General features: G+C 45.6%; 1 protein-coding gene across 1 annotated transcript in view; it reads left to right on the top strand.

Moving 5' to 3' along the window:
• LOC127186650 (kelch-like protein 8) overlaps window positions 1-24,768 on the top strand; it is a 56,400-nt gene that overhangs the window by 7,498 nt on the left and 24,134 nt on the right. Inside the window, 1 exon segment of the mRNA XM_051142891.1 lies at window positions 18,162-18,536. Coding sequence (XP_050998848.1) covers window positions 18,297-18,536 — 240 coding nt within the window. The 5' untranslated portion in view covers window positions 18,162-18,296.

Below are 24,768 nucleotides of genomic sequence, written 5' to 3'. Positions count from 1 at the left end.
TAGATAGATAGATAGATAGATAGATAGATAGAAAGAACACAAAATAAAAGTCCGTGTCTCACACTGTAGCCCAGGCTAGCCTGGAATTCACTGTGTAGCTTAGGGTTCGCCTTGAGCTGCTTCATGCCGGCATCAGACTCCCAAGTTCTGGGATTATGAGTGTAATCCTCTACACGCATCTGGAGTTCTTTCTACTCAGCACTTTGCTCATGAAAGTGTGTTGTGAAATAGAGCTGCTGCTTGTTGCAAGTTATCTTTAGTTAGGTGTGTATGCTGTGTAGTAGCCCTGTGTGTGGATGTTACATGCTGGGCAGTGGAAGTAGGAAGGAGCTAGGATACGGTGGTGCGCTCTCTCTTTGTTGATGGTCTAGGATATGGTGATGTGCTCTCTCTTTGTTGATGGTCTAGGATATGGTGATGTGCTCTCTCTTTGTTGATGGTCTTGGATACGGTGGTGCGCTCTCTCTTTGTTGGTCTTGGATACGGTGGTGCGCTCTCTCTTTGTTGATGGTCTTGGATACGGTGATGTGCTCTCTCTTTGTTGGTCTTGGATACGGTGGTGTGCTCTCTCTTTGTTGATGGTCTTGGATACGGTAATGTGCTCTCTCTTTGTTGATGGTCTTGGATATGGTGATGTGCTCTCTCTTTGTTGATGGTCTTGGATACGGTGATGTGCTCTCTCTTTGTTGGTCTTGGATACGGTGATGTGCTCTCTCTTTGTTGATGGTCTTGGATACGGTGGTGTGCTCTCTTCATTGATGGTCTTGGATACGGTGATGTGCTCTCTTCATTCATGGTCTTGCTTTCTGTAATTCCCTAGACATTTATTTGCACATCAGTTTGTTTGTTACACTGTGTCTACATCAGGTCATTAGAACCTGCTTCTGTTGAGTATATTTTGTTCATCCCTTGATGTTTTGTTGGTTGATATTGGAACATAGAGGGGTGGAGAGAAAACAGGAGGCCCCAATTGTTTCATTGTGTTAATGTTTCAGCATGTCTTGAGGTAGACTTGCACGGCCTTTTCTCCTTTTTCCTGCTCCTGCAGCTACCTTTTCTTTTTAAATCAGCTTAAAGTGCTCTGAGAGGGGGAGTTGTTCTTTTCTCACTCCTTATGGGGCAGGAATCTTAGTTGTAGTTGAGAAAACTTTGCTGTTTTTAAGTCCTGGAGCTTAGGGTGAACTGTCTTGTTACTGACCACTAGTACTCAGTGTTGTGTGTTGTTCAGGTTCTTGTGTGTGCAGCTACATATGCGTGTACATGTGTGGGCATATGTTTATATGTACACATACATATGTATGCCTGGGGAGGTCAGAGGCCCACCTAGGGTGTTATTCACCTTGTTTAAGACAGTTTCTCACTAAGACCTGGGGCTGGGCATTGAGCTAGGGTGGCCAGAGCCTCTGGGATCCACTTCTTTCTGCTTCCTCATCACATATTCAGCTTTTTATGTGGGTTTTGGAGACTCATCTTCAGGCACTTTTCCTCTTGGGCTGTCTCCCCAGTCCTTAGTATACAGTCCCAAATTATATTTAGTTCTTTTTTTTTTTTTTTTTTTTTTTTTTTTTTAAGATTTATTTATTTATTATGTATACAGTGTTCTGCCTGCATGTACACCTGCAGGTCAGTAGGGGGCACCAGATCTCAGATGGGTGTGAGCCACCATGTGGCTGCTGGGAATTGAACTTAGTCAGGGCCTCTGGAAGAGCAGCCAGTGCTCTTAACCTCTGAGCCATCTCTCCAGCCCTATATTATGTTTTTTAGACAGATTCAGATGTACTTAAGAAAATGTTATTTTCTGAACATTTGCCTTCCTGAGACAAATCTGAGTCCCATTTCTTCCTGGAGTGCAGGACAGATAAGGAACATTGTTAAAAACAGGATTGAACATGGTTAAAACTCAGTATTGGTATTGATAATAAGTTCCTGCTGAAAGCACTCTGCCTGAAGTTTATTCTTACATAAATGAAAATGTTAGGGCTAGGGTGGCTGGGTGCCTTAGTTGGCAGCTGCTATACTCTTCCCTGGTACCCCGATTTCCCTGAGAAAGAAAGGCCTGCCAGACAGTTCGCTGGACAACCTTTATGTCACTTTGAATACTCCTTGGGCACTTTGAGGAAGTTCCACAACTATTGAAAGCACTTGCTGCTGAAGCTTACCTTCTAAAGAGGTGTTTCCAGGCACGACTGTTAAAATAACTTACTCCAGATCTTCCATGCAGCCGTTTCCCTGGTGACCCAATAGAGAGATTATGCATAGGGGACAGCCAGAGTTGGTATAAATACAGTTGATCATTTACACAAAGGTCTGAAATGATTGGTGCAAATACCCCTTTTCTGTTTACGTAAAGCAGGCTCTTAATTATACATGGTGAACTGAATAGAGTACCTTCCTGTTTTGCCTCCTCTGGTCTTAAAATATTCCGTTCAATTAAAAGAATCTCCCCAGTGAGAGCTGGAGAGATGGCTCAGAGGTTAAGAGCACTGGCTGCTCTTCTAAAGGTCTGGAGTTCAATTCCCAGCAGCCATGTGGTGACTCACAACCATCTAGAATGAGGTCTGGTGCCCTCTCCTAGCATCCAGGCACACATGCAGGCAGATACTCTATGGATAATAAATAAATAAATCTTTTTTTTAATTTATTTTTTATTAATTTATTCTTGTTACATCTCAATGGTTATCCCATCCCTTGTATCCTCCCATTCTTCCCTCCCTCCCATTTTCCCCTTATTCCCCTCCCCTATGACTGTTCCTGAAGGGGATTACCTCCCCCTGTATCTGCTCATAGGGTATCAAGTCTCTTCTTGGTTAAATAAATAAATCTTAAAAAAAAAAAAAATCTCCCCGGTATTCTTTTCTTACTTTTTTTTTTTTTTTTTTTTTTAAAAGATCCATCCATCATTTGTAGAGTGGACTGAGCTGATAATGCAAAGAAAGAAAGGTGTGGTAGTAAGTGGAACAGCAGCAGGAGTGATAGTGCAGTGGCTGGCAGCTGAACCGCAGAAGTGATGGAGCCAGATTATGGTAGTGGCTCTGACACTGCAAAAGAGGCCAAGGTGTGGAGAGCAGCCACACAGAGAGGCCGGTGGCCTCCACAGCAGCAGGGGAGTGGCCAGTGGCCTCCACAGCAGCAAAGGAGTGGCCAGTGGCCTCCACAGCAGCAGGGGAGTGGCCTCCACAGCAACAGAGGAGTGGTCAGTGGCCTCCACAGCAGCAGGGGAGTGGCCTCCACAGCAACAGAGGAGTGGCCAGTGGCCTCCACAGCAGCAGAGGAGTGGCCAGTGGCCTCCACAGCAGCAGGGGAGTGGCCTCCACAGCAACAGAGGAGTGGTCAGTGGCCTCCACAGCAGCAGGGGAGTGGCCAGTGGCCTCCACAGCAGCAGAGGAGTGGCCAGTGGCCTCCACAGCAGCAGGGAGTGGCCAGTGCCTCCACAGCAGCAGAGGAGTGGCCAGTGGCCTCCACAGCAGCAGAGGAGTGGCCAGTGGCTGAACAGCAGAAGTGGAGCTCAGCCAGGAAGCAGCCACAGGATAGGCAGAGCCGCAAAGACCAGCAGCAGAGCCAAAGTGGAAGTGGGGTAAGAAGGGCAAGGGTGGCTGCTGCCCTGGCACCAGCGGCAGCCATTACAGCAGTCACAGCAACACACCATAGAACAGCCAGGGGAGAGTGGTCGGGGAGCAGTCAGAAAGTAAAGAGAAGGCGAGAGAAGATGAGAGATGGCAGAGAGCTAAAACTGAGAAAGGAAGAATACTGCAGAGATTCAGAGAAGGAAAACTGCAGACTCAAGAGTCTCAGACCCTGGAGACCTGGGAGCTTAAGGCACCATGGAGGCCTATGGGATCTTTACTGCCTTGCTTAGGAGCTGCAGTACCAGCTGTTATCTAAACCACATGGACCCAGAAGCTATAGAGCTAGCTGCCATTGGGGTCTAAGGAGTCCTAGTGTGCTAGGCCTGAAAGGCCCTTGTGCCTGAGGCCTGCGTGATCGCTGTAACACCAGAGGCATCCCTGCTGCTGTGGCAGGCCTGGAAGAGCTCCTGTCTCCCACTAAAGACCCCAGCCACCTGGTGGGAAGCATTCTCACTCTTTTTCAAAGTTGATAATGTTGCATTTCATGTTTATTTCTTTTATCATTACATTTTAAAACAGACTGTTTAAAGAGTTTTATATAGGTGTGTGTGTGTGTGTGTGTAGGCATGTTTATGGAGGAGTGAATGTACATGTGTGTGTGTGAGTGTATGCATACATGTATGCATGTGTGAATATGGAGACCAGAAATCATTCCTCAAGAGCCTTCCTCATGGTTTTGAGACAGAGTTGCTCACTGGTACCTGTGGCTCACCAATTAGGCTAAACTGGCCTATAAGCTCCAGGGATCAACTGTCTTTGCCCCCAGCGCTGTGACACAAGTTTACACCATCCTCTGATGCAACAAGCTGCGTGGGCGTGGGCATTGGCACACACATGTGCTGGCGGGTGTGGGAGCCAGAAGTCAGTGTTACCTTCCTCAGTTGTGGCCCACCTCATTTTTCTGAGGCAGTGCCTCACCCTGAATCTGGAGCTTGCCAATATCAATATTTTATATGGGTGTTGGAGAGCAAACTTGTTCATCTTGTATGACATGCTTTTGTCGCAAGCATTTTACTGATTGGCATCTCTCTCTAGCCTTTTATAGACATTTTTAGGCTCTTTTATCTCATTCAAATCTAATTTCAAATTTAAAAATAATTTTAAGACAGTGAATGTTCTAATACTTGATATGCACTACATGAATTTAAACGTAAAGATAGGATAATGGTTCTGCTACTGTCAGGTCAAACATACCTGCAGAACAGTATCTGCAGCTGTCTGTCTGTCTGTCTGTCTGTCTGTCTGTCTGTCTACATAGCCTATATTGATCATCTGTCTACATCACCGACATCTGGATTGAATCCTCACCTCCAACCCTGAAAAAAATATTATCATCTTATAAGACGTTAATGTGTGTTATTCAAGTAAACACAACACAAATCAGAGATGTGCAGAGCCTCACAGAAGGATGCGCTCACATGTCACGGGGAGATTAGAAAAGGCTTCGTAAGGACTGTATTTAAGCCAGGCCTCAACATGATTCCCTCACAACAAATGCCCTGAGCACGCACACATTTATTCTGCAAAACTGAATAAGGAAGCGTGGCATGTTAGGAAAAGAGTGGGCCTTTAGCAGCATTGGAGCTCGACTCCTCCCATTTTCTAGAGGGATGGCCCCAGGCAAGCTAGGGACATTTAGGCCTTCTATGCTGTTAGGACCTAAATGAGAGAGCCTGTGTGGGTGGCGCATAGCGACTTAATGAGGGCTCTGCGGCTAGGGAGAGCGGGGATCTTGTCCATGGTTTGCTCTGTACTCCTCTTACTTGCAGTGTTCTGAACAGGACCATGGTGGAGAACTGTGCAGACTGCAGAGCTCCACTGCTAGTCTGAAAGTCGCCGTCACCATGGTGGAGGGTTCTCCTTACATGTCCTCAGTGTCACCTCTAAAAAGGGCCGAGAAGCTACCTCACAGCTCAGAGTTGTAGTGAGGGCCAAACTGCACAAAGCACCAGGACAGTGGCTGGACCATGTTTCTGTGATTGCAGCTGGTGGTTCCGATGACGATTGTATTTCCCTGGTGTGGTGAGGTATGTCAGCCTTCATACCTCATTCTGTGAGCTGACTTACCCATTTTGTAGTAGAGAGGCCTTTGACCACACACGCGCACACACACACACACACACACTCACTCACACACTCACACACTCACACACACACTCACACTCACACACTCACTCTCACACACACACACTCACACACACACACTCACACTCACACACTCACACATACTCACTCTCACACACACACTCACACACTCACTCTCACACACACACACTCACACACTCACACATACTCTCACACACATCACACTCACACACACACTCACACTCATACTCACACACGCACACGAGTTGTACCCTGAGTACGTTGGAATACTCCTTTCTTTTTTCTGCCTTGGCTTTATTGTCCTATGGTCAGGGTGGCATTTTGGGTGTACTAAGCTATGCATTTGTAACGGTCAGCGGGCATGACAGTTGCATCTCCACAGCCTTGTGGCACCTTTAGCCACACCCTCTCCCTGCTCTAACTGTGGACTAATGTCCCATCTTGTAGCTGTGCCACCACGGGTTTAACACTCATCTCAACACCACTTGGCTTGTTTCTAGGTTTTAGCTGTTGTGACTAGGGCAGCTACCAAATTTTACAAGCTCTTAAGCAATGACAAGTTTTCCTATCTTAAGGGTAAATTGGTTTGCTTGGCCATACTGTATATTTATAAAAATAGTCAAAACAAACTTTAGAATAGCTGAAGCTGTCTTAATTCCCACCGGTAATATTAAAAATGTTCAGGCATTTCTTATCTTTATCACATTGCAATTTTGAAAATGATTTTTGTTAGCATACGATAGTCAGTTTCTTTATGAACGTTTCATACGTCTGTATCATTATATTATCCTTGTTTACTACCTCCGTCTCCTCCCCTCACTGCCCCTCAGCAATGCTTCTTTCTTCATGATCATACATTCCTTTACCCCCTCCACTTTCCCCCATCCCCTCCCTCTCCTGCCCCCTCCCCCTCCCTCTCCCCTCCCCTCCCTTCCTCTCCCCTCCCCCTCCCTTTCCCCTCCCCTCCCCCTCCCTCTCTCCCTCCCCCTCCCTCTCCCCTCCTCTCCTTCCCCCTCCCCTCTCCCTCCCCTCCGTTCCCCCTCTCCTCTCCCTCCCTTCCCCCCTCCCTCCCTTCCGCCCCTCCCCTTCCCCTCCTCTCCCCTCCCCTCCCTCCCTCTCCCCTCCCCTCCCCCCTCCCCTCCCCTCCCCTCCCCGTCTCCCTGCAAGCCTCATTGTCCGCTCTCATGGAGCCCTTTCCACTGTTCTCGCTCCCCAGGTCCACACACACAGGCACACACTTGTGCGCACACCCAGGCACATCTGGATTCCTCGTGTAAGAGAGAGCATACTTGTCTAAGTCTTGCTCAGTGATCTCCAGTTCCCAAGTTTTCTGGTGACTATAACAATCTCCCTCTTCTGCGGCGGAATAACTCTGTCATGCACATGCGCCACACTCTGTCCAGCCATTCCCTTGCTGAGGGATGTTCACGGAGGTTCCATGCCGTGGCTATTGTGTACTGATGTAATAGACGTGTGTGAACACGTGTCTCTAGGATGCCGAGTCAGAGCCTGTGTATACAAACTGGTGTAGCTGGGTCATAAAGTAGTTCTAGTTTTAGGTTTTTTTTTTTTTTTTTTTTTTTAAGTGGTTCCACAGTGGCTGCACTGGTTTACACATTTCACCCACATCCCATTAAAGGGTTCTCTGCCCACATCCTCACCAGCACAGGCTGCTGCTTGTTTTCTTAGTAATAGTCATTCTGACACGTGAGGTGCATCTCAAACCACTTATAACTTGCATTTTCCTTATGACCAAGAAGGAGTTGAACACCTTTTATGTCTTTATTGACCATGCACTCCTTTAACGATTATCAATTCAGACATTAGCTCCCTTAGTGATTGGTTTGCTTGTGTTTTGGTATTTACAGTTCTTTATAAAATTCTAGATAGTGGCAGATTTTTTTTCCCCCCAGGCCGGGTTTCTCTGTGTAGCCCTGGCTGTCCTGGACTTGCTTTGTAGATCCACCTGCCTCTGCCTCCCTGAGTGCTGGGATGACAGGCACGTGACATACGTCCTCACGGTTCTGACTCACTCCCTGACAGTGCTGATGCTGGACATCTTTTCTGTAGTATTTGCCATATCCACTGGTGACGTGTCCTGAGTCCATGTTTTAATGTGAGGTTTTTGGTTTGTTCGATTTTTTTTTTTTAACTTGCAAGGTCTTTGTATATTTGAAATACGTGTTTGCGAGATGATTTGCAGACATTTTTCATGCACGTGCCTGCTTCCTGTCATCGCGCAATGTTTGCTTACTGTTGTTGCCATGCCCCAAACAGGAAACCCAGGGCAATAATCTTCTATAAGCCTGGACCTTCAAGGCTTCAGCTTCCAGTCTCCATCTGCTCACCTAGGCCTAGAATGTTCCCATCCTCTGAGACTTACTGCTCAATAAACTCACTCTTTCTAGTTCTTTTTTAATTCTGGCTGGCTGGTTCAACTCAGCTGTTCTGCCTCAAAACTTCTCTCCAAGCTGACTGATTCAAATGGGCTTCTCTCAGCTTCTCACTGAATTGCCCTGCTTGGAAAAATCTGCCTCTGGGCTCCACAAACTGAACTGCACTGAATTGTACTGTACTGACTACATGAATTCTACTGTGTTCCTGTCTGTACTCTCCTCCTCTCTCTTCTCTCTGTACTGCTCTTAAGAAGCTTCTCTTTCCTGTGTGTTCTTGTGGGAGTTGGGCATATTCGATCTCTCACTCATTTTGTCAAGTCTTTCTCTGATTCATTACTTTGTCTGTCCCTCAATTAGACATCATCCTTTGGGATTAAAGTTGTATACTAAAGGCATATCTGTATTCCAGCTAGAGGGAGTAAAGGTGTATACTAAAGGGTGTTTCTGTATTCCAGCTGGGTCACACAGACATAGGTCTCTGGATGTGATCCCTTGCCAGGGTGGCCATGTTGCTGGATTAAAATTCTCTGCACGTGGGGCTGGAGAGATGGCTCAGTGGTTAAGAGCACCGCCTGCTCTTCCAAAGGTCCAGAGTTCAATTCCCAGCAACCACATGGTGGTTCACAAAACCATCTATAATGTTATCTGATGCCCTCTTCTGGTGTGCAGGTGTACATGCAGGCAGACCACTGTATACATAATAATAATAAACAAAAATCTTAAAAAAAAAAAAAATTCTCTGCACGTTCTGTTGTTGTTCTGGGTCTCTTTCGCACCCTCCGTGTCAGCAGCCAAGATTTTTTCAGGAGGTCTCCCAGGGTCAAATCTAGTCCTTTTAACTTTGAAAGAATCCATAGCTTTTTGTTTCCTGTGGAGATAGATGCGTAGCCTCTTCACCAAAGAAACACACTTCCTGACTTCCATTCTGAGTTAGCATATCCTTAAAGTAAATAGGAGGGTTTAATTCAGTCTTTTCTAAAATTCAGTGTTTTTCAGCAGCTGTGCTACCTGTCTCACTGACATTTAAGAAATTTAAAGTTAATGAAGCATTATGTAGTATATTTCTGGGCGATGTCTTGTCCCCTTCTGTCTTATGAGCACCTTTTTAAAAGTGTGGTTAGATCTTTCCACAACTGCTTGACCTGTAGGATTGTAAGGTATACCTATAACATGTTTTATGTAAGGTATACCTATAACATGTTTTATGTAAGGTGTACCTATAACATGTTTTATGCTATAATATTTTTAAAATTGTTTCATTTTACTGGATACATACACTGGAGCATTATCAGTCTTAACCTGAAAAGGTATCACTAAGACAGCCAGCCCCTCTAGTCAGTGTGTAATCACAGAATCAGCCTTTTCAGAACTCAAGGCAGAATCCCATTGGAATTCTAGCTAGGTACCCATTGTATGATGTACATACTTTAATTTTATAACATCTTTAGAATGAAGCACATACATCTGCCAACTTTCTGTTTTGGAGTACCTTTAGGGTTGCTTCCAGCAGATCATGGAACATGATCATCCAAAGAACAAGTAGGACAGTGTTTTATAGTGTCCTTGTCTTGATAGCCAGGATGTAGGAAATTTATTCTTTAAGCTTCTACTATTTACACGATGCCTTTCATAAAAATCTGAAGCTTTTAATACACTCCCTACTAATGATTGATCCATCTCCTTGTTCCTTAGTGCCAATGGTTCTGGAAAACTTGTATGAGACTGAATATGGGTTTTATATATATGGGGTGATTTCTGTTTCGAGTTTCCTGTGGTTGTATAAATGACAACATTAATTCTGAATCATCTGGGAAAAGTTCAGCAATTTCTGTGTGCAAAACAACTGCATATTGAGAGTTAGTAACTGTATTAAGAGACTCTGGAAAGTCTGACAGAACCATGAGAACGGCATGTAGTTCTGATTTTTTTTTTTTTTTTTTGAGCCAAAGCATATGGGCTTTGAATTACTTGTATTTCTTGACTTATAACCTGCGATTTCTTATTGATTGTCATCTGTATAAAGGAGCTTTAGAGATTGGGACTCCTCTTTACTGTACGAGGAAGGATCCAACTAGTTCTTTTTATAAACTAAAGTTGCTTGCTTTGCGGATACTTGTTAATTTCTCCCAAAAATAAAGAAATAAATAAAAAATGACTGCAAGCTCTTTGCCAGTCTTCATTGATTACCCAAAGTGAGGTAATTTAAGCAATAGTGTAGAGCTTGTTCTGTTTCTGCTAATTGATGAGGTCTTATTTTTCCTTTCATAATTCATCCAGAAACCTTTTCTACATAGGCCTTTATTTTTTTACTCCGTGTGCTAAACATATCAATTCTTAAGATATTGTCTTCCCTCTGCACAAGAATTCCTGTGGGTGCCGGGTGTGGTGGTGCACGCCTTTAATCCCAGCACTCGGGAGAGGCAGGTGGATCGCTGTGAGTTCGAGGCCAGCCTGGGCTACAAAGTGAGTCTAGGACAGCCAAGGCTACACAAGAGAAACCCTGTCTTGAAAAACCAAAAACAAACAAACAAACAAACGCATGTGGAAGAATGAATCAAAGACAAAATAACAAAAACACGATCAAGCTTAGGACCCGAGTGGTCCACACGCGCATCCTAAATCTCTTTTCTGCCAGAGCCAGTTCTCTCTCAGCCTCAGCTGAGAATTTTCTTGGACTATTTAAGCTGGAATCACTTTGTAATTTAAAATAATTACTTAACTCTCGAGTAGTTACTCCAGTTGTGGGCCATAGGCAATTAATATGAGGTGTTCCTGCTCTTCGGGCAAAACAAGCAAACAGAAAACACTTCCCATGGCGGGACCTTTAATATTGTGTTATTCCCGCTATTAGGGTGGGGGAAACATTCAAACAAAACTCACACACACACACACACATACAAGAGAATTCCAAGTTTGAGACCAGCTGTATTATCTCGGGGTGCAGCGGCCGAGCCTGGCCAGCGGTTCTTTGAGATGCGGGTGTTGCCGCTCTGCACCAGCGGGCCCCAAGCAGAGAGAGCTGTCAGGCCTCTGGCAGCCAGTGAGGTCTCCAGTTGCCGACTGATGCCTTCCTGTCAGGAGGGGGCTTTTTCCCTTCCTCTGTTTCCACTGTTTGGCACTGCGTCTCTAAGCTGCCTGTATCTAAGTCTGCTTTATGCTGGTCTTTGTTAGAGAAGGCACAGAAAACTGCGATCATGACTGACCGTATAGTAGTTAGCTCCATGACAACAGCAACTAAAATGAGACCCTATGCGGGTCAAAGTGCCCTCTCCAGAGTGTTTTCCTTTTTTTTTTTTTTTTAACGCAGAAAATGTTTTCTTTTTAATCTGGCTACCTCTCCTCCCTTGGGAGACTTTACTTTCTGTGCACATTTACAAAACATTTCTATTTATTTCTCTTTCTCTCCCTTTCATTCAGAGATGTCATTTTCTTCTATGTATATTTACAAAGCATTTTTACTTAATTTTATTGCTCTCTCTTTCTTTTGGAGACTTCACTTTATTATATTCAAACGCAATATTTCTTTCTATGCCTGTCTATATTCCCACAGCATCTACGCACATTTACAAAACATTTCTACTTATTTCTCGTGTAATGCTCCAAACCTAATATTTGTTTCTGTACTTGAGCCTCGTTAACCTCTCTCCTCTAGGATGTACCTGCTCCGAGCGTACATTACGGACTCTGAGGTCTGGGATTTCAGCTCCTCCGACTTGGACCACCGTCTCCGTCCCACACCCCTGTGTCTGGTTCTCTCCTGGTCCTGTGTCTGGAACGCATGTCTTAGCCTGGATCTTGCCCCTCACTCTGGTGCGCCAGATATTGTGAGGCTTTCGTGGTTTAGCAATAAGGACACAGAGGCATCTGTGCAGCTCATGGCTGTCGGCCTTGTCCTGGGCCAGACTCTCAGCCGGCCTCTGACTTAACCTGAATCCCTGCCACTGTGCCTCTTACTGAGGTTCTCGCTGCCGCTCATCCTTGCCAGTCCCCTGCCTCAGCCAAACTGCCAGCTCTTTATTCCACCAGTCAGCATCAGGGCAGTGCCATCCGACTCTTTGGTTCACTTTCTGGCGTTGAGGGCTGTGTGACCCTCACCCTGTCAGCTTGTCTTTTAACATGGCAACCTCCGAGACCTTCTGAGCAGGTGAGGCGGGGCAAGCACTTACGTAGAGAGAGCTGACGGCAGGCCACAGAGACCCCCAATACCTTGCCAGCACTCAGCTCTGCTGGCACAGCAAGCAACAGTTGAAAAGACGTGGACACACCTTCATACAGTGTGGGGGAAGAGCACCCCAGCACTGACTATGCAAAGCTTTTTCTATGTGTGGTCTGTAAAGTGTAAGGAGTGTGTTTAGTTTTCATCATAGTCTTTTTTTTTTTTAAAGATTTATTTATTTATTGTGTATACAGTATTTTTGCCTGCGTGTACTCCTGCAGGCCAGAAGAGGGCACCAGATCTCTTTACAGATGGTTGTGAGCCACCATGTGGGTGCTGGGAATTGAACTCAGGACCTTTGGAAGAACAGTCAGTGCTCTCGGCCTCTGAGCCATCTCTCCAGCCCCTTTCATCATAATCTTTGACCCATTAATTTTCATACTAATATGAGGTTTAGGTGAAGATTTATTTAGTTTTTGTTTGTATGGCTATACTGCTATTTTATCATTTATTGAAAAGATCTTTTCTTCACTGAATTGCTTTGTGCTTTCTCAAAAATCAATTGCTGTGTTCGTGTAGGTCTGTTTCTGAATCTCATGTTATTGCTGTCTCTACATGGTCTCTGATGGTCTTGTCACTTTTGTTTCAGAATAGTCTGAGAGCTGCAGTAGCATTGCTAAAGTGTTAGCACTGCCACAGACCCCTTGGCCAGTCTCCTTCTACTGGCTTCTGATGTTAGTTTGGTGGGATTGTTTCAATTCACTTCTATTAATGCATATTTATTAATTAAGACTGTCCTAGTTTGTTTTTGTTGTGCTTACACCATGACCAAAAGTAAACTGGGTGGGTGGGAGGGTGGGTTAGGGTTTATTACACCTTACAGGCACAGGTCATCTCCTAAGGAAGCCGAGGCAGGTGCCTGATGGAGAACTGATGGAGGGGCCCGGCTTTCTGTGTCTTCCTCTGGCTGGCTCAGTGACCTCTCTTACACAGCCTGCGCTTGCCTGTCTAGGGTGGCACCTGCACGGTGGTCTGGGCCCTCCTGTATCAGTTAGCAGTTAAGAAAATGTCCCCCACAGACATGCCCACTATTCCTGTGATGGGGGCTGCTTCTCGGTCAAGGGTCCATCTTCTTCTAGTTTATGTCAAGTTGGCAAAGCATTGACCCCCACGAAAGCTTCCACCTATCCCAGTTCCTGCTCTCTGTTTACCCCCTTGTTTCAGAATCCCATTTAGGACGCTGCAGTAACTTTAGATTCTGTGTCTCCTTGGGCTTCTCCTGGCCACCACGGTAACTGGGTTTCCTTCATTCCTAACGACTGGTGCTTATTGGTCGGATGTTTTGTAGAGTGTCCCTTTTGTATTTGCCTGATGCTTTCCTCACAGCCACACTGAGGCTGTGGGCTGTGAGAAGTAGAGACAACAGACTTAGCACGCTGTCCTCACTGTGGTGTGTTGAGCGAAGGCTGCGTAAGTCCGTGAGGTCAGCTGGTGTTGCTCTTGATCAACACTCGATCATATCCTGAGCTGGCTGAAGGGTAGTCTGCGTCGGGTGTTACCACCGTGAACTTATCCCCTGTTCTCTCCTGTCATGGGGTGCCCTTTAGAGTGAGGTCACTGTGCCACTATATGCAGACTGCACCTCAGGAGTAAGGTCTCTTAAGGCTGGGGAGATAATTCACTCTGTAAAAGCATTTGCCTCAAAAGCAGGAAAACCTGAGCTCATATCCGCAGCACTTAGGAGGCAGAGGCAGGCAGATCTCTGTGGGTTCAAGGCCAGCCTGGGCTGCAGAGTGAGCTCCAGGACAGCCAAGGCTAGCTACTACACAGAGAAACCCTGTCACAAAAAAACAAAAAAGAGGGCTAGAGAGATGGCTTAGAGGTTAAGAGCACTGTCTGTTCTTCCAAAGATCCTGAGTTCAATTCCCAGCAACCACATGGTGGCTCACAACCATTTATATAGTGAGATTTGGTACCCTTTTCTGACCTTCAGGCACACATGTGGGCAGACTACTATATAAATAATAAATAAACTTAAAAAAAAAAAAACAAGAGCAAACACACAGATCGTCCAGGCGTGTTAACATGCACATGTAATCCCAAAAGTGATGGTGAACTCACTGATAAAGGCCGGTGGGTCATTAGAAGCCCACTGACCAGTTAGCCAAGCGCACCTGGTGAGCTGCACCAGGGCATGAGAGACTCTGTCACAAAGAAAAGGCCCAAGGCACCTAAGGTCGCACACCAGGCTTGCCCTCTGACCACCACATGCCTGCCATGTGTATGCGTGCACATACACGGCACACACGCACGCACGCACGCACATACATGCACACACACGCACATGCATGAGCGAAAAGCCTCCTTGTGTTATTTGGAAATCTATGATGTGCACGCCTCCCCCTTCCTCTTTGTTTCTGGACTGAACCAAAGGCCTTGCCCGCAGCAGGCAGGCAGCCATTCCCCCTGGGCACTGCCTCCTGACGTTGTCGCTGGTGGCCAGTTGGTGAGTTCTCCTCCACTTGTCACTCACTCTGTCGCTGGCTTGTACCAGCCACGCTTGGAGTTCCGTGATCTGACGCCAATGCAGTAGGCATACTGGGTTTTAAATTGAATGTAGTGACTCCTCAAACCTTGCTTCAAAAGTATTTCCTGCTTTCTGGATCCTTTGCCTTCCCATTATAAAATTTAGACTCAGCTTGACTGTGTCTTTATTATAAAAACTTCTTATGTGGTTTTTATTGGAATTGATTTGAATCAGAATCAATCATGTGTAGTATGGTGAGTCTAGTCGAGGAACTGTGGCAGCTTCCCGTTTCTTTCCGTTTTCTTTGATTTGCTTCAACAAAGTATTTCAGCGTGTGTGTCCTGACCGTGCTTTACTGGGTGTGTGCCTGAGCACCCCCCTTTCCTGGTCCACTTGGATGCAGGGACCCCCCCACACTTTTTTCCAGGCGTGCATTGCTAGTACAGAGAAACAGAGTGATTTCCTTATGCCTCCCTTGTGTTCTGTGACCTTGTAAACTTACTAGTGCTGGGTGCTGCTCACAAATGCTATGAGACGTAAACTGACCTCCCTGGGGACAAAGGGCAGGCCTCCAGCCTCATCTCGGAACATTCCCATTGAAGTGGCTTGTTCTCTCCTGTCCCACCCGCCTTCAGTTTTATCAGCCTTAGCATCAGGTATGTCGTTAAGCAATAGGATGTCGCCACCACCAGGTCTCCACAGTGAAAGTAAGTAAAGCAGACAGTGGTGGGGGTCCTACAAGCTCCGGACACTTTACTTCTCGTTCAATGCAAATGTGTATACTTCTGCCGCCCGTCTCCGTGCTGAGCAATAGGAGGGCCACTCTTATCATACAGCACTGGAAGCCAGCAGGATAAGCTTGTTGCTGCCTCCCCGAGGACAGGAGAGCACAGAGAGCCTGTCTTGTGATGTCACATCCATCACAGTGAAGGACGTATGGGCAGCTTCCTTCCATAAACCCTGAGAAGAATAAGAACGCTGGGCTCCTTGTCTATAGCTCCAGCCTGATTCTTCTCAGCAGCGCTGTTCCCGCCTCCCTTCCCTTCAGTTGAATTTGCACAAATCTTTAGACTCTCTCTAGTTTGTTATGATTTACTTGTGAGAGAAGATTGCACACGTACAGTTACTCCAGTGTAAACAATTCTGTTGCCTTTCAGGTTGTGCCTTCTCATTTCTCCCATTATTGCATCAAAGAGAACTTCCACTTCTTAAGTGTTTTCCTCCTCCCTCCCTCCCTCCCTCCTTCCTCTCCTGAGTACTAGGATTACAGCACACCCTGTCCCCTAGTAGTCTCCTGTGTCAGGGCTTATGTTTAGGGACCAACTCCATTTTTAGTTAACGTTTGTCAGTAACAGAAGGTAAGGGACCAGTTTCACTTCTTTGCATTTGATATTCAGGTTGTTTTGTAATGGTTGGTCATTACTTTAGGGTTTTTTCTTCTGGTGTTGGGGATTGAACACATGCTAGGCAAGTGCCCTACTGCTAGCCCACACCCCTAGCTTGTGTTTTTACCAAGTTCCAGTCTTTCTCTGAGTTACAGTAAGATGTATGTGTTTGGCCTAGGAAGCCAATAACTGACACAAAGAGACAGAAACATAATTCAAAGCTGCAAGCACAAACCAGGCAGAATCTAAACTGCGAATTTTTAAACAATACACTAAAATAAACTACTCTAATCCTCATAATCTACATATATCCCAAGCACTTGCCAGTCGGATCCTTGGTGGCTTCTCCCCTCCAACTCTCCATCTACTGTTCGCTGTCAAAGCTTGACTCCACCCCTCTCCAGGAAGTCCCGCCTTCCACTTCCTGACCTTCTGCCCAGCGGATTGGCTAAACGGCGCTTTATTGACAGTTGTTACATCCACTCAAGACATTCCTCCACAATTCCCCTTTTTAGTCTAATAATTAAAAAAAAACCTTTTTCCTATACATTTATATTATTACAACAATATATAATATACACGCACAAGAACAAAACAATTGTTATATTCATGCTATTCTCATAATGTTTTGCTGTCTTCAACCCCGTCAGAGGCTTGAGAAGGAATAAAATTAATTACTTGAGTGAACAGGAAGTGCAGGTTAACAGCTTCCAAAATGAAAAAGTGACAGGGACACTTTGCTGCCTGAACAGTCACTCAAAACTCTCTAACACATTAGAGCATTGTCTTCAGCCTTCTGGTCCAGTATATCTGACAGACATATTTGTGAAGCAGGGACTATTGAGGACTTGCCTACCCCGACTTGGCAGAGTTTGGCCATCAACTCTACCTGCATCCAAGCTTGCCCATTTCAGGCCAAATTCTGTGACGGAAAACAAGGACATTTTTGCCCAGTGGCTGGTTTGCCACATCTGAAGCCATCTCCATAAGGAGGTTCCTCGATGCTCATTACCTTCTTTGAGGCAGGCTGGGTGTTGCCAGGAGACAGGCGGATCTTTGTGAGTTCGAGGCCAGCCTGGTCTACAAAGCAAGTCTAGGACAGCCAAGGAGAAACTCTCTCTCAAAAAACAAAACAAAACAAAACAAAAAAATTAAAAAATAAAATTCGGGCTAGGCATCGTGGCACACATCTATAATCCCAGCACTTGGGAGGCAGAGGCAGGGGGTTCACTTTAAGTTCAAAGATAGCCTGGTCTACAAAATGAGTCTAGTACAGCCTAGGCTATACAGAGAAACCCTGTCTCAGAAGAAAAAAAAGAAAAGAAAAGCTCAAAGAAGATCACAGACAGTAAGTGGTAGCTGATGGTTTAATTAAAAACCCTTTGTTTATGTTACCTAGACAGAATTGTAGCACACATCTATCAATGATAAGAATATTCATCAAATGCACTTGTTAATGAAGTGTGGTCTGTGCACTCCAGTGATGTCTGCACACTCCAGGGAGGTCTGTGCACTACAGGGCAGCTCTTCCTGTTTCTGGTTGTATATTTTTAGCTCTTGAACTATTCCTATAAGTGATATACTCACTTCCCAGAAGAACTAAGTAAGTTTCTAAGTGATGGGATCAGTCTGACATAGAACCTAATTCAATAAAACCATCCTTTATTTTTGCCTGGAGTCCACAAAAAGTTTCTAAACCTCCAAGTTTTAACTTCTGCTTTTGAGGCCAGTGTACCCTGTGTTTCAAACGTCTGTGCCCTTTAGTTGTTTCTGCATTGAAGTTTAAAGGTGTTCTTCTCTGACATAGTTAGGTGTAGCGAGTCATGTGACATTTATTGTGAAGCTGCAGGGTCCTCCAGCGGTGACCAATGAGCTTGCATGTATCTTATGGATAGTTATAATCAATGATAACAACTTTTAGTTTATCTTTGTGTTTTGTTGCTTTTTTTTTTTTTAACATTACAGCGAACTATATAGTGACAATTGAAGGAATTTTGAAAGATGTCTAAAGTTTAGTGGCTGCCTCTGTCTTCTGTCTTCTCACCCTCGGGAAAAATAAATAAATGGGATGTTTCAGAAGAGAGCTATATAAAAAGAAGAATGTTGCAAATGGCTTCAGAATCTACCAATGGGAAACAAGTTAGGAGTCACGTGACGAAGGGGCGGCGCCAGCACCCGCACCAGCACCAGCAGCAGCCCGCGGCGAGGAGCAGGTCCTCTGTCAGCGAGGGTGATGGCGACGACTCCTTCATCTTCGAAGCCAATGAAGCCTGGAAAGACTTTCACAGCTCCCTCCTCCGGTTCTACGAGAACGGGGAGCTCTGTGACGTCACACTAAAGGTGAGGCCGCTTCTTTCTTTTCCCAACTTGTTTGGTGTATTGCAAGAAATGAAGGTTTATGTACTTGGAAAATGCTAAGTTGTCCCTGACTTGTTAAGTCAGGGTGACTTTAAGCTCGGTCATCTGTGAATCAATGTCTCCTGCGTGGCCCGAGTTAGCTTTGAAGTCATGACCACCCTGCCTCATATTTCCTGTGTGTCAGGATTACAGTGTGCTGCACTGTACCTGGATTGGTCTTTTTTATTGAAGAAATAGTCACACTGTTATACTAATTAACTGCTAGTCTATGTTTTTAATTGAAAATTTTCATACAATAAATTCTGGTCACCATTTTCTCTCCCTCATTCCTCCCAGATCCTTCCCTTTCCCCACCCACCCAGCTCCATACCCTTTCTCCCCCCTCCCTCCATCTCTCAAACAGGCAAGCAAAACTACAAACAACCCAACTAGAGGGACAAAAAACAAAAAAAACCAAAAACTTAAAGTAATACCACACACAGACCCACAAAACTCACAAAATCAGAAATCATAATACAGAAGCAAGAGACCAGTAAGACAGGAAGTGCCCAGACGAAGCTCTGTGAGACAGGAAGTGCCCAGACGAAGCTCTGTGAGACAGAAGTCCACAAAACACCATTGACCCGTGTCAGCACCTACTGCCCTTAAGTATGGTTGCTACACAGTGAGGCTCCATTGTGAAAACTAAGCGCTCCTTTGTAAGCGGTTGTCAGTTGGAGATGCACAGGGGTTGGAGCCCGTGTCCACTTTACCCCTCTCAGTTACCCCTCTCAGAACTCGGATGCCCTCTGACTTGAGTCTGTGCAGATCATGTGGTGCTGCCACAGTCTCTGTGAGTTCCAGTGTGTGTCAGCCTTGTGTCTGAAAGACACTGTTTCCTGGGAGTCATCCGTCACCTCTGGTTCTTACAGTCTCTGCCTTCTCTTTCTGGTAGCTCCCTGAGCTCTGAGGGGAGGGGCTTAGTGAAGACCGGATGTCCTAAGGTCCCTCACTCTGTGCACATTGTCCACTTGTGGGTCTCTGTGTTAGTTCCCGTCTGCTGCAGGGAGAAGCTTCTCTGCTGATGCCATGTGAGGCACTCATTGATCTGTGGGTAGAGCAGAGTGTCATGAGGAGTCACTTTATTGCTGTTTCTCTAGCAGAACAATAGTGTTTGTTTTCCCCCTAGACCCATGACTTAATCGGCTCCATATTGCTGGAGTGGGCCTTAATTCCAACCAGGAAGTGGTTGGTTATGCCCACAGTGTTTGTGCCACAGTGTGTACTAGTGGACCTTGCAGGTAAGTCACTGTTGAAGATCACAGGTCTGTGGCTGGGTCAGTGGTTACCTTTCTCCATTGGTAGCGCGCAGAGCACCTCCCAGCACCATGAACACTAATCAGCAGGGTGGAGCCTCCGGTGAGGCACCAGCTCAACTTCCCCATGACCAGGGAGATACCTAAGTGTTCTCGTTAGCAGTAGGACCTTACCATGAGTTTGTGGAGAGCAACAAAGTGCTTTGGTAGTAGCCTGAGGCGTTTGGGAGTTCACAGAAGGCCGCTTGGGCCAACAGCTCAACTGCGAGTCGCCAAGTCCTGACACTGGAGGCTTCACTTGGCTGTGAAAGATGTCTGGTTGGAACACTGTCTCTACGGTTGTGTGGTAATTCCGTGTAGGTTTCTTTCTGTATGGATACATTTTAGGAAACTTCTACAGCAGGAAGTTTTCATACGACCCAGAAGTGGCCCTGACTGTTAGTTGTCCCTCCTGTTTCCTCCTCTCTGACCACCTTGTCCACCCCTCTCTCCATGCAGTCATCTCACTCCAGTCTCCTATCCCACACCTGTCTCTCCACAACTGTATATTCCACTCCCCCTTCCAGGGGAGACCCTCCTTTCTGGAGTCCTGTACCACGAACCTAACCACTGTGGCTGTGCAGATTGTAGCACGCGCATTGAAAACTAAAAGCTAATCTCCACATTGTAAGAGAAAGCATCGGGCTGGAGAGATGGCTCAGAGGTTGAGAGCACTGGCTGCTCTTCTAGAGGTCCTGAGTTCAATTCCCAGCAACCACATGGTGGCTCACAACCATCTATAAATGAGATCTGGTGCCCTCTTCTGGTCTGCATATGTACTTGCAGGCAGAACACTATATACATAATAAATAAATCTTTTTTAAAAAGAGAGAGAGAGAGAAAGCATCAATTTGTCTTTTGGAGTGTGGCTTACTTCTGGATGTTTTTTTGTTGCACATTCCATTTACCTGTAAATTTCATAATTTGATTTTTTTAAGAGTTGAATAATATTCCATTGTATAAATGTACCAAATTGTCTTCCATCAGTTAATGAACATCTAGGTTGTTTCCAGTGTCTAGCTGTTATGGATAGGCAGCAATAGCACGCATCAGCAAGTGTCTCTGTCTAGGATGGAGAGCTCTTTGGGTATATGCCCAAGAATTTGAGAGCTGGATCTGAGGTGGATCTGCCCCCAGGGTCCTGAGGAACTGCCATGCCATGTTGACGTCTGTAGCAGCAGAGTAAGTTGGTCGTCCCACCAGCATTGAGTGACTGTATTTTTCCCACATCCTCACCAGCATGAGCTACTTTGTTTTATTACCCTTGGCTATTCTGACTGGTGTAAGATGGAATCTCAAAGTAGTTTTGACTTGTATCCCTCTGATGACTAAGAAGGTTGGACATTTCTTTAAGCGTTTCTCAGCAATTTGTTTCATCCTTTGAGAACTCTCTGCTTAGTTCTGTGCCCTATTTTTACTTCTTTATTTATTTACTGCTTGATTTTTTTTACATTAATAAAAATATTTAACAAGCTGGTCATAGAGGCAGACATCTTTTAAAAATTATTATGAAGCCGGGCGTGGTGGCGCACGCCTTTAATCCCAGCACTCGGGAGGCAGAGGCAGGAGGATCGCTGTGAGTTCGAGGCCAGCCTGGTCTACAAAGTGAGTCCAGGACAACCAAGGCTACACAGAGAAACCCTGTCTCGAAAAACCAAAAAAAAAAAAAAAAAAAAAAATTATTATGATTTATTCACATTACATCCTGATTGTTATCCCTTCCTGTTCCTACCTCTCTCCCTCTTCTGCCCTATTCCCCTCCCTGAGACCTCTGCGAGGGGCCTCCCCCCACCATCTAACCTCAGCCTGTCGGGCTCCATCAGGATAGCCTGCTCTCCCCATCCTAGACCTCTGCGAGGGGCCTCCTCCCCCACCCTCTGACCTCAGCCTGTCTGCTCCATCAGGATAGTCTGCTCTCCCCATCCTAGACCTCTGCGAGGGGCCTCCTCCCCCACCCTCTGACCTCAGCCTGTCCACTCCATCAGGATAGCCTGCTCTCCCCTCCCCTAGACCTCTGTGAGGGGCCTCCCCCCCCCATCTGACCTCAGCCTGTCCGCTCCATCAGGATAGCCTGCTCTCCCCTCCCCTAGACCTCTGCGAGGGCCCCCCCCCCCCCACCATCTGACCTCAGCCTGTCCGCTCCATCCTAACCTCTGCGAGGGGCCTCCTCCCCAACCATCTGACCTCAGCCTGTCCGGCTTCATCAGGATAGCCTGCTCTCCCCATCTGTGTGCCCGCAAGGCTGTCCTGCCAAGGGGCAGTGATCAAGTCATGCTATGCCCCATTTTTAAACTGGGTTATTTGTTTTCTTGATGTCCAGGTTTTGTTGTTGTTTGGTTTCTTAATAAATTTTAGATACTAACCCTTTATCATATGTGTAATTGGTAAAGATCTTTTCCCATTCTGTGCATTGCTTCTTTGCTCAAATAGAAGCTTTTCAGTTTGATGAGGTCTGTTTATCAACTGTTGGCCTTAGTGTCTGTGCTAATGGTACTCTGTTCAGAAAGTCTTCCTGGGCATGTGACTTCAAGACTATTCCCACTTTCTCTTCTAATGGATTCAGTGTATGAGGTCTTATGTTGAGGTCCCTGACCCATCTGGAGTTCCGTGCAGGGTGACGGTGTGGATCTGCTCACATCCTGCTACCTGCAGCCATCCAGGTTCACGTGCACCAGTCACTGAAGATGCTCTGTTTTTCCCAGTGTGCATTTCTGGCTTTGTCAAAAATCATGTGTCCATAGATATGTACACTTATATCTGAGTCTTCAATTCCATTGATCAACGTGTCTGCTTTTACTCTAATACCATGCTGTTTTTATTTCTGGAGCTCTGTGCTATCCACCTGGAGATTGGTGATGGTGATACCCCCAGCAGGGGTTTTATTATTCAGGATTATTTTCACTACCCTGAGAGGGGTGTGTGTCTGTGTGTGTGTGTGTGTGTGTGTGTGTGTGTGTGTGTGTGTTCATGTCTGTCTGCAGCAGCTCCAGGAAGGTCCAGGGTGGGGTCTCTGGGGCTGGATGCCGATTCCCCTCCAGTTTGCTTCCTCCCTTGAGTCGCCAGAGCTGATGGCTCAGGCAGCTGATCAAGACTGAGAAAATAAAGAGGGAAGGGAGCCCAGGGTTCCTTCTCTGGAGGCTGGCTGTACTGCAGCCAAGGAGGAAAAATTAAACTGACCATAATTTTCCTACCTCCAGGGCTGTAAATGCGGTTTCTAGACAAAAACTGCAGGGGAGTCGTAAAAGGAGGCTCTTTGATCAGTAGACAGGCCTCTTTGCAGAGATCTCCACTAAGCTAAAGTATGCCTGCTTGTCTGACAGGCGAGCCCTGAGTCTGTTAACTTATTTGTGAATCTGCAGGGAAATAAGAAATAAGAGAGAGATAGAAAATAAGCCACTCACACACATACATTCAGATGGAAAATAAGCCACTCACACACACACATTCAGATAGAAAATAAGCCACTCACACACACACATTCAAGAGAAAAGGTGGGTGAAGTTAGGCATCTTAACTTCAACTGGATGAAGCAAAGCCTCCCAATTTCAACACCGTTTATTGTTGATTACCGTGCCTATACTTCTGAGAAAAAGGAATGACCCCCACAGTCACAAAAACAGATGGATTCTAAAATACAACAGGTTACATGTTTTAAAAGTAAACGTTTCTTATCTATGTCACCATTACATAGGTTTCACAGTGAGTTCAGAGTGACAAAGGTTGACAAGACCTAAAGGTTAACAGGGTCTAAAACTTGTAAGAATATATGACTTTTCAAGTAAGACTGACCAAGCTATACATTATCCAGCTATCTCTTAGTTCATAATGAGTCCAGGACAGTAATTTTATCTGCCTTTCATTCTAAGAAACAGTAAATTTAAAATGACAGCATATGATTCCACAAAGTGACAAGGTATAAGGAATTAGAACAGTTTGTAGATTTAGACATTAAGGCTCATCTTATTTTAGACATTTCTAGGTAACCCCATTATATCTTGGGTTCATGGAAAGTTTAAACCAACTTGCCTATATTTATGATGAATACCAGGGTTCGTGGTGCCATCTGGAGTGAAGGCTTATCTGAAGCCACAAATCTGCTTCAAGGCTATCCTTAGTGAGGCATCTGGAGGTCCATAAAGGTATTTATTGCAGCCATAAACTCTCTAAAATTGTTTTAGATTTTCTAAAACAATTTGACTTTTAAAATTATTTGAATCAAATCAGGAATTCTATAATCAGGGATTAATTCATCTGAACAACAGTACATCCTCAACAAGATCCTGTAGGAAGTTTGCTCAATCAGAGCTGGTCAATACCCAGAAAGTGACAGTCCACACCAATGCCAGATGCGTTTTCTTTTTGATTCCTCAAGACATGGTTTCTCTGTATAATCTTGGATGTCCTGGACTCACTTTGTAGACCAGGCTGGCCTTAGACTCACAGCACTCCACCTGCCTCTGCCTCCTGAGTGCTGGGATTAAAGGCGTGCGCCACCACGCCCGGCTCTAATGCTAGATTTTAGAGAGCTGCAGCAGTGCACAATTGACAGGGTTGTTAGAGGTTGGGAGCAGTTCTGGGGTGCATCATGGTACAGACCTTGCAAAACACCAGATCACTGCCTAGAAAGCCCACATACCTAATGAGCTCCTCTAGCAGGGCGACTCTTGGCATGTTTCTAAATGAAGCTAAAAATTGTCCTCTCAATTTTTGTGAAGGCAGCTCTGAATGAGATATCTGCATCAAACCCCTCCCCTTAGCTCAGGAAACCCCATGCAAGAGGAGGCAGAAGGAGTAGGGGAGACAGAGGGGACAGATGACACCAGGACAACAGTGTCCTCTAAAACAACTGAGCAAGGCTCATATGAACTCACAGAGACTGG

This window comes from Acomys russatus, unplaced genomic scaffold, assembly GCF_903995435.1.
Source record: "Acomys russatus unplaced genomic scaffold, mAcoRus1.1, whole genome shotgun sequence".
NCBI classification, from domain to species: domain Eukaryota; kingdom Metazoa; phylum Chordata; class Mammalia; order Rodentia; family Muridae; genus Acomys; species Acomys russatus.
The sequence above is the reverse complement of the archived record's forward strand: the minus strand, read 5'-3'. Positions and strand labels throughout refer to the sequence as shown.